This window comes from Callorhinchus milii, unplaced genomic scaffold, assembly GCF_018977255.1.
Source record: "Callorhinchus milii isolate IMCB2004 unplaced genomic scaffold, IMCB_Cmil_1.0 Scaffold2, whole genome shotgun sequence".
NCBI lineage: Eukaryota > Metazoa > Chordata > Chondrichthyes > Chimaeriformes > Callorhinchidae > Callorhinchus > Callorhinchus milii.
Window position 1 is genome coordinate 1,265,138 of NW_024704743.1, and position 17,689 is coordinate 1,282,826.

Consider the following 17,689-nt stretch of genomic DNA (forward strand, 5'->3'; position numbering starts at 1 on the left):
CGGAATTACATCGGGTGAGAAATGCAACCCTCAACATCCCAATTATCAGTAGCAAGAAATATCACCCAGCGAAAAATTGCATACGAAACAGTGGAAAATTGCAGTCTTCAACTATTTATGGGTTTAGGAACAACCTTTAATAATAATAATAATAACGCTTGGATTTGGTAAAGCGTTTTTCATGTCCGGAAGACATCCCAAAGCACTTCACAGGATTTACTATGAAGTGGAGTGACTGTGTATTTGTTGACAAACACAGCAGCAAATTTGTGCATAGTAATGCCCCGGAAACAGCCTTGAAGTGAATGACCAATTTTATTTGGGGGGTTGTTGGCTAGGACACCTACTTTCTCACACTGAGGATTATTCCTCAGGTGCTGACAGCTGTCCACATAACCAATCTTCACACCCAGATGAAACTGGATGGTGAGAATTTCCAGGCTATTTGATCGTTGGGTGTTCATACCATGGCCGAGTTCAATCCTGTCCACAGACCACACGTTTTAGCAGTAAAACTGATTAGGAACGAAGACTCAATCTTTTTTTTAAAAAAAAACCCTCTTCCCCTCAGAGAGCACTCCTCCCTCTCGCAACAGAATTCGGAGCCAGATACCAGCAATGATTCACTCTAACAGCGAGATCAGTTTATATCATTGACTTTCAGTAATAACAATTGTACTGTATCGAGGGGGAAAGTGAGAAAAGCTTTTCTCACCTCTGAAAACTATAATTATGACAGATTGTGTCATTTTTCTCACAAGGATATCAGACAGAGTGGGAGGACCTGTTTGCAATCTCTAAGCTATTAGGCTGTCCACATCAAAAAGCTGCTGAAATAAAAAAATATATTTCTGATCTGGTTGATTACCTAATCGACGACAACTTGCACTGTCGCCTACAAAATGCACAGTCACTACACTTCGCAGTATATCAAACGCAAGGATTATTATTATTATTATTACGCCAATGCTGGAGTGATGAATGGGCAGAATAGGACTGGAGGAGGTTGAAGAGGTAGATGTTAAAGTTAAGACCAGGCTGTTAATACACTGGGGTATTTGGGAGCCGTTGAGCTTGTCAAGGTTAGGGGTAAAGGTACGGTAGTGTAGACTGGCTGCTGGGTTTTAAACGAGTTGGGAGTTTAGCTCAGACAGTGCCTGACAGACTGGTTAAGAATATTCAGAACCTCCAATTTGTGGTCTGAAATCCCTGCAGATTTTTTTTTTTAAAAAACGACGCCTCGAACACTGCGAACAAATGTTTTTTTTTGAAAGGACAGATTTTAAAACGGAGGACATAAATAGAGTGCGCCCTGTGCAGCGATGAGACTTTACCACTTGCGACGTATCCGTTCTGCCTCATTAGTGAATCTAATCATTTCCATTGCCTTCTGATGACACGTTGCCCCTCATTCGCTTCATCCATCTGCTGGGGTTGGTTTCCCACATAGTCAGGATATTATTTACACTTTCGGTAATAATAACAGAACCGAGAGATTAAAACCCGCTGATGCTGGTACAGCGCTTTGCTATTTTCAGCTGCTAGTGTGTGAAATCACGTCACCTCCATCCCTCCAGACTTGTGTTAACCCAGTTGCCAGCGCAGCAAGCGAAGGCCACTCACTCCTCCCTGCTGCACTCTCTCTCTCATGTTCTGGACCTGACGCATTGTATGATAACACCGCACTTCTTGACATTTCTCAATTAATATTTAAACCAATTGTGCAATTGTCCTCGACGCTGCTAACTCCCGCGCTTCACAGTGGCATGTACAAAGGGCCATCATCTCCGGGATGTACTTTCCAGAGACATTTTCCTACGTGAAGGTTGTGGGTTCAGGCACATAGTCTAAGCTGACGCTCCAATGCAGTACGGCGGGGGTGGGGGGGGGGTGTGTGGCATTGTCGGGAGACGCTGTCCTTCGGATGATACGTTAACCTATACGGCTGTCAGTACAGTTGGACGTTAATGGTACTATTCGAAAAGGAAGCGAGATTCTCCCCATTTTCAGATCACGCCCGAAGACTGTCGTCTTTGACCGCACTTAGTCACTTCCCCTCCTCCGGGCTCAGCGCTCTGGGACTCTACTCTGCGTGAGCGGCGCTATATGAATGCAAGTTATTGTTACTGTTATACAGTGACCAAAATTGGACAATTCAGCCAGAGTTAGACTGGTGCCCTGTTCAAGTTCACTGTGTCTTCCTGTGGCTGAGCTTTTGATTTTGGCCATAGCACACTATCCAACGGTCTCAGCGATCGCTTCACCAGTTTCCACAAAGCAAAATCCTGTGGGCTATCCGGAGGACATTCCCACCGTTTGTTCCTTTCCAATCCTATCGTTCAATAATTATCCACTTGAAATGATATTTGACACTCAGTAGCCCAACTCCAAATCTATCCAGTTCCATTGCATTTGGGAAGCTTGTTCCCTGTTATCTGCAATCCTTCCTCTCCCCAATTTTGTATCAACAGCAATCTTATTGTTTTTTGCCCTTACTTCTAAATCAGTTATGAATAGTGTAAACAACATGTGGAGTCCTGTAGCTCAGTGGTTAGAGCACTCGCTTTGCAAGTGAGAGACCTGAGTTCAATTCCAGGCAGGGCGAAACCTTGGGCAAGTTTCCTTACTCCACACAGAGCCTAATAATAATCCCTCCAAAAAAACAAAAAAACAATAATAAATTGGTCATTTTCAATCTACAACTGTTTGTGGGACATTGCTGTGCGCAATTGGCTGCCGCGTTCGCCCACAAATATACAGTCAATTCACTTTACAGTGTGTTCTGTGAAGCGCTTTGGGACGTCCTCCTGACGTGAAAAGCGCTATATCAAATGCAAGGATTATTATTATTATTATTATTATTATAACATCACCCCGAGCACAGATTCCTAAGGCACTTACAAGTTATTTCCTTCTATGTCTGCCAATGTAGCTTCTTTCACAACTATCTACCTGCTGCTCATGATCTAGCCCACTTTCAATATCTAACGAGGATTGCACTTGTCCCACTAGCTGCCTCTCCAATCCACAGATCAGCAATACTGCAACCTGACCTGAGACAGCTTGTCATGGAAGAGAATGTTATTACTATTATTATGTCTCAAAGAACTTTACAAAGAGAGCATGCAAGTCCAGACAGGTAGGGGATAAGGCGCAGAAGCAGGGATACAGTTAAAGGGATTTTTTTTCAGAAGGCTTTAGAAAGCGAAGGGTGAGGGAATGAGGTGGAGGGATATACAAATATATATATAAAAAAATTATATGAGACACCGGAAACAGGGTAAAGCAGTCAATTATAAAGATGGATAGGACAGTGGACGTGAAACACTGAGAGTGGAAGAGTGAAGAGAACTGCAGGAAACAAATAGGTTGGGGCAACGCCATAGAAGCGAGGAGATGGCAAACCTTCCTTAGGTTTTAGCTGCTGGGAGTAGGAGGTGGTGCAGCAGGATAGCAGAGGTGGTTAAGAATTGGATGAAAGGCTCAAAGGACAGGTCATTGGGCAAAATGTTGAAATTACCCATGAGCTGGAGTGAGCAGCTGAGAAGTTAAACCACTCCACTGCCTTGAGACGGATGTTAAATTCCCTGCAATGCTATTCAGAAGAGGTTGAAGTTCTCATGGTGCTCGGCCCAACAGCCCTTCTAATTAATTGGTCATTCCCCCAAAGTTTGCTGTGTGGAAGAAAACGCCAGCCCCATATGTCACTACATACAGTCACGACACTTAACAGTATTTACTGCAAAGCCCTGAGATTGAGATCTGAAAAATACTTTTTTTTCCCCCGAGTTAGTTCAAACACCATTCACCATCCGCAAATTGTTGCAGTGGAGATAGATCTCCAATTCCAGCCTGGCTTTTCATTTTGTTTGTTTTTGAAATTTGCGTTCGGCCCTCAAAATACACTATCAATTCCCTTTACAATATATTCTTTGAAGCGCTTTGAGACATTTCAACTATAAGGCGATACATCAAATAGAACCTGGGAAGGCCTGATTTTAAGTATTAAACTGGCCAACCTGACAGCTTGTCTGGATACATCACACCCTAAAGGAATGGATGGGGCTTCAGCTTTTATAGACATGGTCAAATGTCTCCAAGGTCCCAGTGCCGGAAATATTTAAATGTTCTACAGTACCAACGGTGAGACTCTCCACTGGGTTGCAAGGTTCAAGCACATCAGGACTTAAGATCACAGTCTAGTCTGTAGATTGAAGCTGCAGTGCAGGGGAGGGGTTCTGCCCTATCAGAGGCATCAATCTCTATCCTAGCAATGGTAAACCAAGGCTTACCATCGATTCTGTTACCTGTTCAGATGAATGTTAAGATCCCATAGCACTATTCAAAGTATATATAATATAATAATAATCCTTGCATTTGATATAGCGTCTTGCCATGTCTTCTAGACATCTTAAAGCCTTCACAGAGTAAACTGTAAAGTGAATTAACTGTATATTTTGTGGGCGAAACAAATTGTCCCACAAACAGTCAAAATTTATTTTGAAGGAATTATTACCCCCGGAAAAGCGATCTGCCAATCAACTAACAACTGAATTCCCAAATACTGGGAAACAGAGGCATATGGAGTAAGGAAACTTGCCTCATGTTTTGTCCTGGCCGGGAATCGAAACCAGGTCTTCTCGCTTGCGAGGCGAGTGCTGTAACCAAAATGCTGCAGGACTCCACATTGATTTGGTAACTAGATGCTCCCTGTCTAGGAAGAGTCTGTTCATGCTGCACAAGGTAACTGAAAACCATATACATATGGAAGGTTTGGAGATTCTCAAGCATGGGGAGGGATTTCTGCGTATATCAAGGTACCATGCTTCTTATCTCAATGGGATACCATTGCATCTTCAAGATTACTTTCATACATTTAAACCTCTCATGACAGGTCCTCTTCCTAGAGTATTGAAATGCTTGAAACTCATAGCCATCAAGAAGTGAAGCTATCAGAAATATTTTCTTAAAGTAATTAAAGATCCTCACACTCGTCTTCAAATCTCATCGTGCCCTAGCACTTCCCTACCTCCCCAACCTGCTTAGCCCCCAACCCACTACCCGTTGCATCCGCTCGACTGGCTGCGGCCTTCTGCTTGTCCCTCTTGCCCTCTGTTCCATCATTGGTGGCTGCACTTTCAGCCACTAGGCCCCGATTCTCTGGAATATTCTTCTATCCCTCCACCTTGCCCTTCCTTCCCCATCTTCAGGTCACACGTGAAGACCTTCCTCTTCGACCGTGCCTACGGTCACCTCCCCCATCCCCCCAGCTCAGAGTTGTGCTCCGCCAATGTCAAGCGCTCTGGGACATTGTCCTACGCAAATATAAATGCTATATAAATGCAGCGGCACGGGACGTCCTCCTGACGTGAAAGCCGCTATACAAATGTAATTTTGGTGTTGTTAATTCATTAAAAAAAAGCAATTACTCAGTTTATAGCAAATTTATCTGAGCTAGAGTCGAGGAGAGCAGGAGGCTACAAGAATTCAGTCAATCAATGGAGCAATACAGTACATAAGAATCCACTCAGTGATCTAGAGAGCCATAGTGCAGAAATCACAGACCACCATTGAAATCTGGTCCGGAAATGCAGAAAGCAGCATCAGTCTACGTTCACCAGTCAGTCTATCGAAAATTGATGCCAAACAGACCACATTTCGAGGCCTGTAATGTGACACTGCACCATTTTGTTTGTTGCTGTGTTGGTTTTGGCTGCAGTTAAAATATTCTCAAACTGTAATCGCGAGCAGCTCACTCAAAACTACAATTGTGAAATGGCTGGGAAAGCTTTTGGATAATTTCTAGCTTTCACAATGCAAAACAGCTGAGTTATGGCTGATTCAGGATTTGGCAATGATAAAGGGAATGGTGACCAAACAGAACAACAACGTGCATACACACAGCGCCCCTCACACATCCCAGAGAGCTTGACAGTGGTGGAAAACAATGCCAAGCTGCGGGGGGGGGGGGGGGGGGGGGGGAGGTGACCATAGGCATGGTCGAAGAGGAAGGTCTTCAGGCACAACCGGAAGATGGGTAAAGGAAGGGGCAAGACAGAGGGATAGAGGAAGAGTGTTCCAGAGTTTCGAGACGTAGTGGCTGTAAGTTTGGCCACCAGAAGAGCTGACAATGGGGCTCTTATTTTCCTAGAATACTAGTAAAACATCTGTTTAGATTATGCACTCAGGCAGGTATCTAAGGCTATCATGTTTACGACCTGAGCACACAGTGAACGGCACCTGGAGCCAAATAAAGTTAGGAATTCGAGAGAAACCTCTGATTGTCGATTCGCTGGCCTTAAGTTTTCGTTTTTTGTTGCAGGTCTCATTTCTTCCAAGATCTCGATACAAACAGGAGTGCGAAACATCCTCACATCACCATGCATCATGTGCTCATGTCGTGTGCTCTATAGACGCTGAGAGGTATGAAAATGACTGGCCAAAGATATAGGGCGTTACGACTGGGCTCATATCAATGCTTAAATGAGGAACAACAACTTTCACCCCTCATGCAGGGTAACGTCCCAGAACGCTTAGAATACAGGATGCAGTCCTAATGAACCCCCGCAATAAAAAGGGAGAAAGTAAAAATCCAATACGTGTGCCAAGACAAAAATAATGCATTCCTTTACTCAGTGCTGCCATTATCGAAAAGTTCAATGTGTGATACCTCGCCTTGCAATTGATTTTGGTTGTCAAGATCGACCCATTCCCTGACAACCCGAAAGTGCATCAGATTACTTTGTATTCTCGAGCAATTATTGAGTCATGTGACACACCAGTTAAAATTGACTCACTAGTTTACACAGTCTGTTAAACACAATCAGATGTCTAAAAGAAATGTTTTGTCAAAGTTCCTATTGTATTTTTAGAAAACGGACACACATTGCTAGTAGCATGCACAAGAACCTTGGGTCTTCTGCAAGGAAGTCGTTAAGGAAGTTTGGTTAAAAACCTCAATAAAAGCCTTTTGGAAGTTGTTTTGAGTCTGTAAGCCCATGTTGACAATGTAGACAAAACATTTTTACTTTGCTTGAATAAACTTACACTGTGCTCTCGCTTGCTACATCGCAGAAAACAAGTCATTCAGCCCATCACAAACTACCTAATCCAGAACAGGTAGCTTGTGCTGATTACAAAAAAATAATAATCCTTGCATTTGATATAGCACCTTATCACGTGTTCGAGACGTCTCAGAGCACTTCACAGCACATACTGTAAAGTGAATTGACTATAGTTTGTCGGCGAAAGGCGGCAGCCAATTGCGCAGAGCAGTGTCCCACAAACAGTCATGGATTGAGTGACCAAATTATTATTGTTAACTTTTTTAGAAGGCATGATTACCCCCAGAAAAGCAATCCACCAATCGACTAACAAGCGGGTTCCTACTTACTACAGAGGCCCAATGGTTTACCCTACCGGGAATCAAACTCAGGTCTCTCGCTTGCCAGGTGAATGCTCTAACCACTGAGTTACAGGACTCCAGGCGGTAGAAGCTCTGGTGGCCCTGTGGCTGGTTCAATAAAAGCAATTTAGCATTTTAGGCCAGGGTTAATGAAGCCTACCTGAACACTTGAAGCGATTCATCCAATAGTTGTTCAGTGCATCACCAATTCGCTTCCCAAATATCAGGAACACAGAACCCACGAGTTTACTCCACTGACCTCCCTTCCTGAGCCCACCGCTTCCTGACAATTCAAAAGCTAAACTCGGGTGGAAGAGCGGAGGAGAGTGGTGAATGCACACACAGCCCAGCACATTCCTGAATTGAACATCTGCTGTTAGAAACCTGAAAGTCTTCATACCTGATGGGAGCTGGGAAGCAAAACGCCCAGACAGGTGCAGGATTCCCAAGCTGTGTCTGAACGTGTGGAGAACGAGCAGGCATTGCAGTTTTATCTGCAGAAGCCACTTAACTGTGAGAACGGGTCAGTTAACAATACTGTCATGGAGCTGAATATCGTTGGAATGCCAGCATCAACGTGCATTCAGATCTCTTAGGCCAAGGTTTCAAGATTCTGTTAATTACAGCAAAATCCAACACTTGACCTCAGTGTATTCAAACCAATTTAGGAGAAACGTTCGTGCAAATAGTCATGCTCGAGAAGAAACGAGAACACAGAATTCTACAGCACAGGAAATAGGTCATTCAGACAATCACAATAAAAAATTACGTGTGTATAACGCCTTTCACGTCGGGAGGATGTCCCAAGGCGCTGGACAGTCAGGGATTTGTACCCGAGCTGGAGGTTGGGATCAGGAGGGGGTGGAGGACAGGGAGGGTAGGGGGTAGGATGATGACCGAAGGCACATTCGACGAGGAGTTTTCTTGAGCTGAGCCTTGAAGGAGTCAAGGGAGCCACCTAATCTAATCTTGCTTGCTCCCAGTACATTTTATTATTTCTCTTTTTCAGGCATCTACCAAATTCCCTTTCAAAATAATTGATGAGCTCAGCTTCAACCACAGCCGCTGCAGTTTGTGGCAGGGAGCTCGACATTGCAATCACCCTCTGTTTAATCCTAGACCCATTTGCAGTGCATATGGAGATTAACAGGCTCATCGTTCTAGTGCTCCTCCGTTAAAGCTCTCCACTTTAATTCCATTCCTATTCTTTTCCCACGCCCTTCATTATTTTCCCTTAAATATTTACTCAATTTTCTTCCAAATGCTGTCATGTACAGCAGCTATTTCTGGTAAGGTAATCCATATTGTAAGAACCCTCAATGTGTAGGAAAGAACCATGCTGTAGAGATGAGGGTGATGATTAACCAACCACAAAGGATCAGATACAGTGAAACAAGAAAGAACTTACAAAAGGTTTGCAGAGGGAGAAATTTACAAATGTAAGATGCAAATCAGAAGACCCACTTTGAAGTCTTTGAGGATAAATAGCGAAAGAACATTCCATTCCCACTGACTGGTAAATCGATAACCAGTGGGAGCTGAATAATAATAATAATCCTTGCATTTGATATAGGTCTTTTCACGTCTTTTAGACGTCTCAAAGCGCTTCACAGGATAGACTGTAAAGTGAATTGACAATTTTTTTTGTCGGCGAAATGGGGCAGCCAACTGAAATTAAATTTTAATGAAAGTCAGGATTGTCACTGCGAGAGTTCTGGAGGAGGTTGGATGATTTATTTTCACGTGCTGGGTTACCGAAATGCAAAATATTTTGCTGCAAGTGGCTATTGAAGCTAAGATCACAACATTTTTTTAAAAGGGAAATGGGAAACATTTGAAGAACAACATAAAAGGGTACAGTAGAATTGGCTTCACTTGTACTGGCACAGCACCAGGTCCCTGAAATGCCTCATGTTCTCACCCTTAAGACCATTGTCTTAAAAGTTTAATTTGGGAATTCTTAAATTTAGTCCAAGAATCGCAGGCTTCGCACAATCAGCAGTCAAGCCTTCAACCTCTCTGCCCAAACCTTTGGAACACCATCCCACAGACCCTTCGCCTCGCTCCCTCTCTTACCTCGTTCAAGGCACTTCTCAAGACCCTCCTCTTTGACCACACTTCAGTCAACCTCCTACCTTTGTTGCCCTCTACCCTTCCTGATTTCAACCCTCTGCTCGGGTTCAAATCCCTGACTATCCTACGCCTTGGGACGTCCCCCGACGTGAAAAGCGTTGTATGAATGTAATTTGTGAGACTGAATTAGCTTTTCCCCAAAATGCTACACAAGTTTTAAGACATTGACCTTCAGGAGAAGACAAGATCTCAGGCAGCCACAACACGCCTGGAGCAGGATTCAGGACATTGAAAAAAATAACAAAATGGAGCCAATTAAATGCATCAAATAGTTGATGCAATAAAATTCGCACAAGTCTTATCGTTATAAATTGTCACACATTCGCCCGAGTCCTATTCGGTTGCCTATCAAAACTATTTACATTTCTTTGCACGACTCATATTAATCACCTCCTACCCTCCATTACTGGCCTTGAATTGTGGGAAACGGCGCACTTGACCCATCGAGCAAGCGTGCTTCGGGTGACTGCACTAAATCGTGGGAAATATAGTCTTGATCCGGGATGCTATCCCGTGTGAAGGATGCTACATGAATGCAAGCTGTTGTTGATCCATCGGAGCATGCACAGAAAAACTTAACTTTCCGCGATTCCACGCTATTCCAACGCTTGTCAATAAGTGCGCATGCGGGAACGGGTCAAGACACATTGAGTCGCAGGAAACGTAGTCTTGTCCAGTCACCGACTAAGCAGGGTTCGGCTGTATTTAATTACGCATGCGCAGTGCAGTTTATTGATTAAATCAGTTTGTTTTCCTACGAATCATACAAGTTTACCTGCAACTCGGACTTCAGACAAGTCAAACTAAATGTAGTGATCCCGACTGATATGACTTGTACAACAAAATATACATTTATCCATTTTGACATTGGGGGATGTCTCAAGGTGATCGACTCTTTATCGAGTAATAAGAATTTAATAAATGCAACTAAGATGTTGAAAGTGCAAACTAACGGCCTACCTGAATGCTCTTCTCACAGTCAGTCTGATGATGCAGAGAGAGCTCGCTCTCCAACACGAACCTCTTGCCGCACTTGTCACAGATCTGCATGCGGCTGTGCGTCACGTTCATGTGCTTCTCCAAGTACCAGCGGTTGTTGAAAACCCTGGGGCACTTTTTGCAGGGGTAGTGTTGCTTCTCTTCTATTTTCACCTTCTGATTCGAGCCGTCAGAATCCTTCTTCCGCTTCCTGCCCCGGGCGCTCACCTCTGCCTTGGTGTTCCTCCGCGACCGACTGGAAGCTGCAGTGACGGATCCCTTGGAGGCGGTTGAAGCCCTCACTGCTCTGCGAGTCGGCTGCCCGCTCTCAGTTTTGACTTCTGGTGTGTCGGAATTATCCTCCTCGTTTTCGTCCTCCTCGCTCTCCTCAACCTCCTCTTCCTCCTCCTCGCTGGCGTCTTCCTCTTCCTCCTCGTCTTCCTCATCCCCGACGTCAGCATCTTCCTCATCGTCGTCCTCTTCCTCCTCCTCTTCCTCGTCCTCCTCATCGTCTTCCTCCTCCTCCTCCTCATCCTCTGGACACCTCCCCAGCACGGCAGTGGCCTCTGAGGGAGAAGACATGCCCTCGGCCCCTTTGGAAACGTTCAGCGTCTGATTGTTCAGGTTCACCTCCACGATGATCTGCTCCCTGTTATACGAGCTCCTGCTCTCAGAGTTATCCAGCTCCTCAGCATCCCCTTCAATCTTGCACACCGTTCGGCTGTTGTTCTCCTCCTTGTAATACTGTTGCTTTGGCTGCACGGGTGGGTGCTGCTTCACAACATTGTCCTCCACACGGACCGAGTATGGGTTGTTACCCTCGCGAGCGTAAATCTTGGGATGCGGATCAACCTCCTGCTTGATCTCCCGGTAAAACTGAGAACTAAGTGGATTGCCGCGGCCCTCCTGCTTTGACATGTCGCTACTCACTGTGGTCAGGTTTAGGGACCGGCTGTCTATTAATTCTTGACAGGAAGTAGCAATATCATTCATCTGCAGAACGGCAGCAGCATTCAGAACATCCTGCACGTTGCAGGCATTTACCAGCAGCTTTGAAGTGTAGATGAAGTTAAGGATCTGTTGGAACCCTTGAGACGTTAGCGCTTCCAGGGAAAGTTCAACCCGCTGGAGCTGCTTGTTCTGCGTGAAGAGGGAATGAAAGAACTGACTGTACGCTGCAAGGACTCCCTTGTGAGCGGGAAACGTGTTCTTCTGCCGCACCAATACCACGTCTACATCACACAAATCTGGCTGAAAGAGGCGCTGCTCGTTCAGTCTGTCCATCAAACAAGTAAAGTGGAGGGCAACATCCTCCACTAGAGAATACTCAGTGGACGGGTAGTCAGTGGTCTTTTCAACTATCAGCTGCAAGAGAAAACAAAACTGGTCAGAAATCAGAACCAGAAACTAACAATCAAGTCCTGCAGAGTATTGGTTAGAGCACTCGCCTCACGACGAGAGGACCTGGGTTTGATTCCCGGGCAGGGTGAAACCTTGGGCAAGTTTCCTTATTCCACACGCCTCTGTTCACCTAGCAGCAAGTAGGAGCCCTGTTAGTCGATTGGTTAGTCCTTCAAGGCCGGTCTCAAAACCTTTCTCTTTGACCGTGCCTTCAGCTCCCCTCTCGACTCTCTTCCCCCTCCTCGCTCCCTCCCTTCCCTCCCCTCACCCTGACCATTTCCCCCTCCTCTCTCCCTCCCCTCACCCTGACCATTTCCCCACTGCTCGGGTCATGACCCAACTGTGCAGCGCCTTGGGACGTCCTCCTGACGTGAAAGGCGCTTTATAAATGGAATCTTGTTGTTGTTGTTGTTGTTGGTGGTGGATCGTTTTCCAGGGGTAATAATCCCTTCAAAATAAATAAATAATTTGGTCACTCAATCCACAGCCATTTACTATACAGCTTATGGGGACAATGCTACGAGCAAATTGGTTGCCGCGTTCACTTACAAAAATACACAGTCATACATTTGAACAAAAATTCTGTGAAGTCCTTTGAGACGTTTCAACAACATGATGTGGCCAGAGCTATTTCTCCTTTTTATCCTGCCTCCCAACTTTATGGGTTAGGTTCTGTGTATAAAATGACATCATCATCATCATCATCATCCTGGCCAAGCATTATCTCTTTGGAAGTAAGATCTCAAGATTGGTTTGGATGAAGAAGGCCCTTTTGCCCATCGGATCTCATTGCTCCAGAACAACCACGCTATCATCCCCTTTTAGCAATCTTAGCCTTAAAATGTTAATCTTCTACTTAAATCATCGTTTAATTTAGCACCTGGAATTCTTACAGTCCCATCTTTTGAAAGAAGATTTCCACAATTCTTGCAAGTTAAATGAATTTACCAAAATTCTGCACAATCTTAATTTACCAGGAGATGAATTTAATGCTAAGACCACAATATTTTTCAGGACTCAAATACAACACAGCACCACACGTGTGGCATTCTACACAATGGAAATCCATGTTTCATTCATAGCTATATTGAAGAGAATAAAAATTGTAGTTTTACCCATTTATTGTGTCACAGAGTAATACGATACACGTGTAAGTTCTTAAATGGAAGATCAGAATCCTTTAGATTAAAAAAAGGCAGACAGTATATTTTGTGAAGCGCTTTGAGACAATAATGTCTCGATGCTATCAAATGCAAGTATAATCATTATTAATCCCACATTGTTTAGGTTGGCAAGAGCTGAGACTTGGGAACCCCAGAGTGGATGTTGAGTTTTAGCTCAGCTTTAACCAGCTAAACTGTGGAGTCCTGTACACCTAAAAATTGTCTTCTTAAAATCTGGTCAATTACATTTGTAAAGTGCCTTTCACGTCAGGAGGATGTCCCAAGCTGCTGGACAGTCAGGCATTTGGACCCGAGCTGCGGGTTGGGATCAGGAGGGGTGGAGGGAAGCGAGGGTATGGTTAGGAGGGTGCCCGAAGGCGTGGTTGAAGAGGAGGGTCTTGAGACGGGACTTAAAGCAGAAGGGAATAAAAAGAGGGACAAAAAAAAATAAATTCAAATTAACATCCATCAACAGCTGAAACTATAAACTTCAGAAACTTCAATAAAGAGGGACTTTTTTTTTTTGCGGAAAGTTGATCCTTTCAGCCTGCTTTACATTCAGAACAAGACAATATTTACTGAACGTAATCGTACCATCTTGGAAGTAGAACATAAATACTGCGTCAACTCTATTTGACAGGGCAGGCTTGGTTTGCACAGCATGAAGACTTTCTATAGCAACCGACTGGAATGTCAGCTGTTCATTGGATGGGGAGATGCAGTTAGATCCAACATGAATTCCAAAATGTTCAATCTATTCATAATATTCAAATTCCTCTCCATCGCCCAGCGACACACATTAACCATTTTTAGCCGAAAACCTATTGTGAAGGAAAAGCAACGTTTGTCCTGAATTTTATTATTAAAACGATATGCACTTTTACTGAATTACTTCCCCGCCCCCCCCCCCAAAAAAAAAGTTCTTGAATGAAAAATAGAAGTGTTATTTAACAGGCCAGAAATAGAAATAAGATTTTAATAATTAAAGAGGAAAAGATGCTAATGTGTCAGAATGAAAATGCAAACTGCATTCTTTCAGAGATAATGAAAAAATAAGAATGAGATTTTCTCAGCATAAAAATCAAATTCAGTCACGTGTTGGGAGTGCTGCTAAACTAATCTGAGTAATTTTGTGTGTCCTCAAACAGTTAGCTAGAATTCAAATATATCACCTAGTCAACTACGCTGACACAGATGAAAAGAATCCTTCAACATCCCCCAAATCCTTCACTCGTTAAATTTAGTAGTATTGTCATGAACAACAGCCACATTACAATGTGAGCACCAATTTCTCTGAGCTGTCAATTAGAAGTCAAGGAATTTGAACAAAACTATTTAAGGCAGGCTTTTTAATCTGACATCTTCACATTTCTGAAGTACAGTTGTTGCAAAAATTCTGCTAGGCAGTAGTATATTTCTACATAGGCCTCCCTTCAAAGCGCCATACACAAATTGTCCATTTTTGCCCAGACTTCACCTAACCCACGTCAACAGGTTTTATTCTTTAGATGTGGGTCGTTCTTCACTTGCAAAAAAAAAACAGACAGAAGCAGTGCTGTCTGAAAGCAAATGTAAGGTGACAGATAACCACGCAGATGCTCTACAGATAGACAGGCAAGCTTCAATCATTATAAATGTTAAATAAAACTTGATCAACTTTATTAAGTGTATTTACTGGAATTTGAATATGTAACTTTTGGCCACTATTCCAGAGCTCAACTTATCCATTAACAGTACGTTGGTCGGGTAAATTAGATTTTAGTGTACATACTCAAGCAGTTTAATATTGTATCATCTAATCACCCCCCACCACCCCACCCCACGACCAATGTAACGCCACCCACCAAAAACAATGTTTTCCTGCAACAAAAAAACAAACTCTAGCCAAAATCTATTCCTTCGCAGCGGGAAATATCCATCTCTTTAATCCCAAATCTACTCAACAAACCCAAATTGTTACAGTTCAGTACTACCATTTAGTTAGTGGTAGCAACGGTAATGGTAGGTTACATGATACAGTGTGGACATTGGACAAGCAGCGTTTTAGTTTGCTAATGGTAGTGAATTGCTTTTCCAGCATCTCAAGAGCTCTAAATGGATCTGCGCTGTGATGAACGGATGAGGATTTCTGTACTAAAGCTTTTTAAAAAAACTGAACGCTAAACTGCAGGAAATCTGCCACAAACACACTGACCTGTGTATTCAAACCGCCTAAATGTAATGGTAAGTCAGTTAATGCTTCAAAATATATAAAAATTGTTCCATCCTTGGGATGCTGGCAGAAGCTATTTTATTTAGTGGGGCGGATGACTTGTAGTGAGTTGGTCAAACAGAAGAGTGAACCATCCACTAAACACGCAGAGAGATTAAAAGAATCACATCACGCAGAACTCTCCATTGCTTTGTTCTTCGAACTAGTAAAACTTCTGAGTCTTAGCGGGGCACGGCAAAACCTTAGGCAAGTTTTCTTCCTCCACAAAAGGGTCGGGCCTTCAGTCTCTCTGTCCCACCCCACGGTCTCTTTGGCTCGCCCTCCCCTCCCTTGCTTCCTTCAAGGCCCGTCTCCAGACCTTCTTATTCGACCCCATCTTCGGTCGCCCTACTACCCTCCCTGCCCTCCACCCTTCTTGATCCCAGCCTCCAGCTCGGGTCCAAATCCTTGACTGTCCAGCGCCTTGAGACGTACTCCCGACGTGTAAGCCTCGACACAAATGCAATTTGTTTAGCCGTTGGTTGACAGAAGCGGCAGGAGCGTCACTGGGCAATGTCAGTTGACAGTGTGGGACCACAGAGTCGAACAACTGTTCCAGGCACATTGTGGAACACTTCAATAATACGTAGTCTCTTAGGCCTGCCATAAACAGGAGGAATAATTTCAATGAGCAATCAGCAGAATTTTTAATAAAGGCTGAATGGAGTTTCTTTTCAAATGCATATTATTATTCTATGCATTTATTTTTCAGGCACTGGTGCTCTGCGCACAGCAAACTCCCTCAGCCAGGTTTGGTACAGAGAGACAGGCACACATAAAGAGGAAGGATGCAGAAAGGAAAACAATTGTGTCTGAATCAGATCAGGCGGTTTATGCAGATCTGAGAAGCTAATTCAGGGCACAGCTAAAGATCTCTGGGTCAGGTCCCTGCTCATCCTCTAATAACGCAGGGTGATTTCATCAGCTGCTTGCATTCAAATAAAGGTCCCTAAACCCCCAGAATTTGCCTTTTCAAACGCCAATCACTCTCAAATCTATGAACATCTTTTATACATTCCTAGATTTCACAGTTCTCAACACTTAGAACAAACTATTTTGTATTTTCAGGTGAAACCATACAGGATTGCAACCCCTATACTTCAGTGGGGTACAGGATGACCTTCAAATCCTATTTAGGAGTCCTGTAGCGTATTGGTTAGAGCACTCGCCTCACAAGCGAGAAAACAACAACAAAATGACATTTAGAGCGCCTTTCACGTCAGGAGGACGTCCCAGGTTCGATTCCTGGGCATGGCAATACCTTAGGCAAGTTTCCTTACTGCATAAACCTCTGTTTACCCAGCCGTAAGTAGAAAGCTAGTTGACAGATTGCTTTCTGTTGGTAATAATTGGTAATAATTCATCCCAAAAATATTTTTAAAAAATGTGGACACTCAATCCACAACTGTTTGTGGGACACTGCTGTGCGTAATTGGCTGCTGCGTTTCGGCAACAAAATGTGTAGTCAATTCACTTTACAGTGTATTCTGTGAAGCGCTTTGAGACGTCTCACAACGTGACATCAAATGCAAGAATGATTGTTATTAGGCATACTTTGGAGCCTTAAGAAAATAGAGCCAAAAAATTGAACGAGAAAAATCAATGCTGCTCATTAAAAACAAGCAGCACATTTGGATACAAAATGTAGATCCAACCACAAAATACTCCCTAATTATCCAGCTATTAATGCCCAACATTTATTTAGTCATCCACTGCCAAACTTTTACTACAAAGACAACACCTTACTTACATAAGTCAACGAATTTCCTTGTAAAGCATGTGTTAGTGTTGCTCAGCCTTTAGTTTAGATTGATGATCAAATGGGCTGTGGGCCCAAATTGCCTAATGCTAATTATTGCCTGTAGTTTACAAAAACCCTGACCTACACACACTACATCTGTCGGGCACTTTCCTCTCAAAAAACGCCTCCAAAAAAATAAATAAAAATAATAATTGGTCACTCAATCCACAGCTATTTGTGGGACACTGGTGTGCACAATTGGCTGCCGTGAATTGCCACAGTCAATCCACTTTACAATATATATTCTGGGAAGGGCTCTGAGACGTTACAACAACGTGATAAGGCTCTATATCAAATGCAAGGATTATTATTAATAATAGGGATTCCATGGTTTCATTCGAATTTCTTTACTTGGGATTCTGGTGGCAACCATGTGGGCACAAAAAAACAAACAGCCATCAGAGAAACACCCGTCTAGTCAATGCGTATTTTTAAATTTTCTTCTCTATTCAAAAGTCCAATTGACAGTTGTCACACCAAACTCAAAAGGCATGGTCATCTATCCCTGCTAATGCTTTGCGTGCCACCATCAGAGAAAACAGTGACACAATAATAAT

General features: G+C 43.5%; 1 protein-coding gene across 3 annotated transcripts in view; it reads right to left on the minus strand.

Moving 5' to 3' along the window:
- Positions 1-17,689, minus strand: part of LOC103188301 (zinc finger and BTB domain-containing protein 47) — an 84,350-nt gene that overhangs the window by 19,037 nt on the left and 47,624 nt on the right. For all 3 annotated transcript variants that reach the window (XM_042331828.1, XM_042331826.1, XM_042331827.1), the window contains exon 2: positions 10,499-11,881. In XM_042331828.1, coding sequence (XP_042187762.1) covers positions 10,499-11,800 — 1,302 coding nt within the window. In that variant the 5' untranslated portion in view covers positions 11,801-11,881. The remainder of the gene's footprint in view (positions 1-10,498; positions 11,882-17,689) is intronic.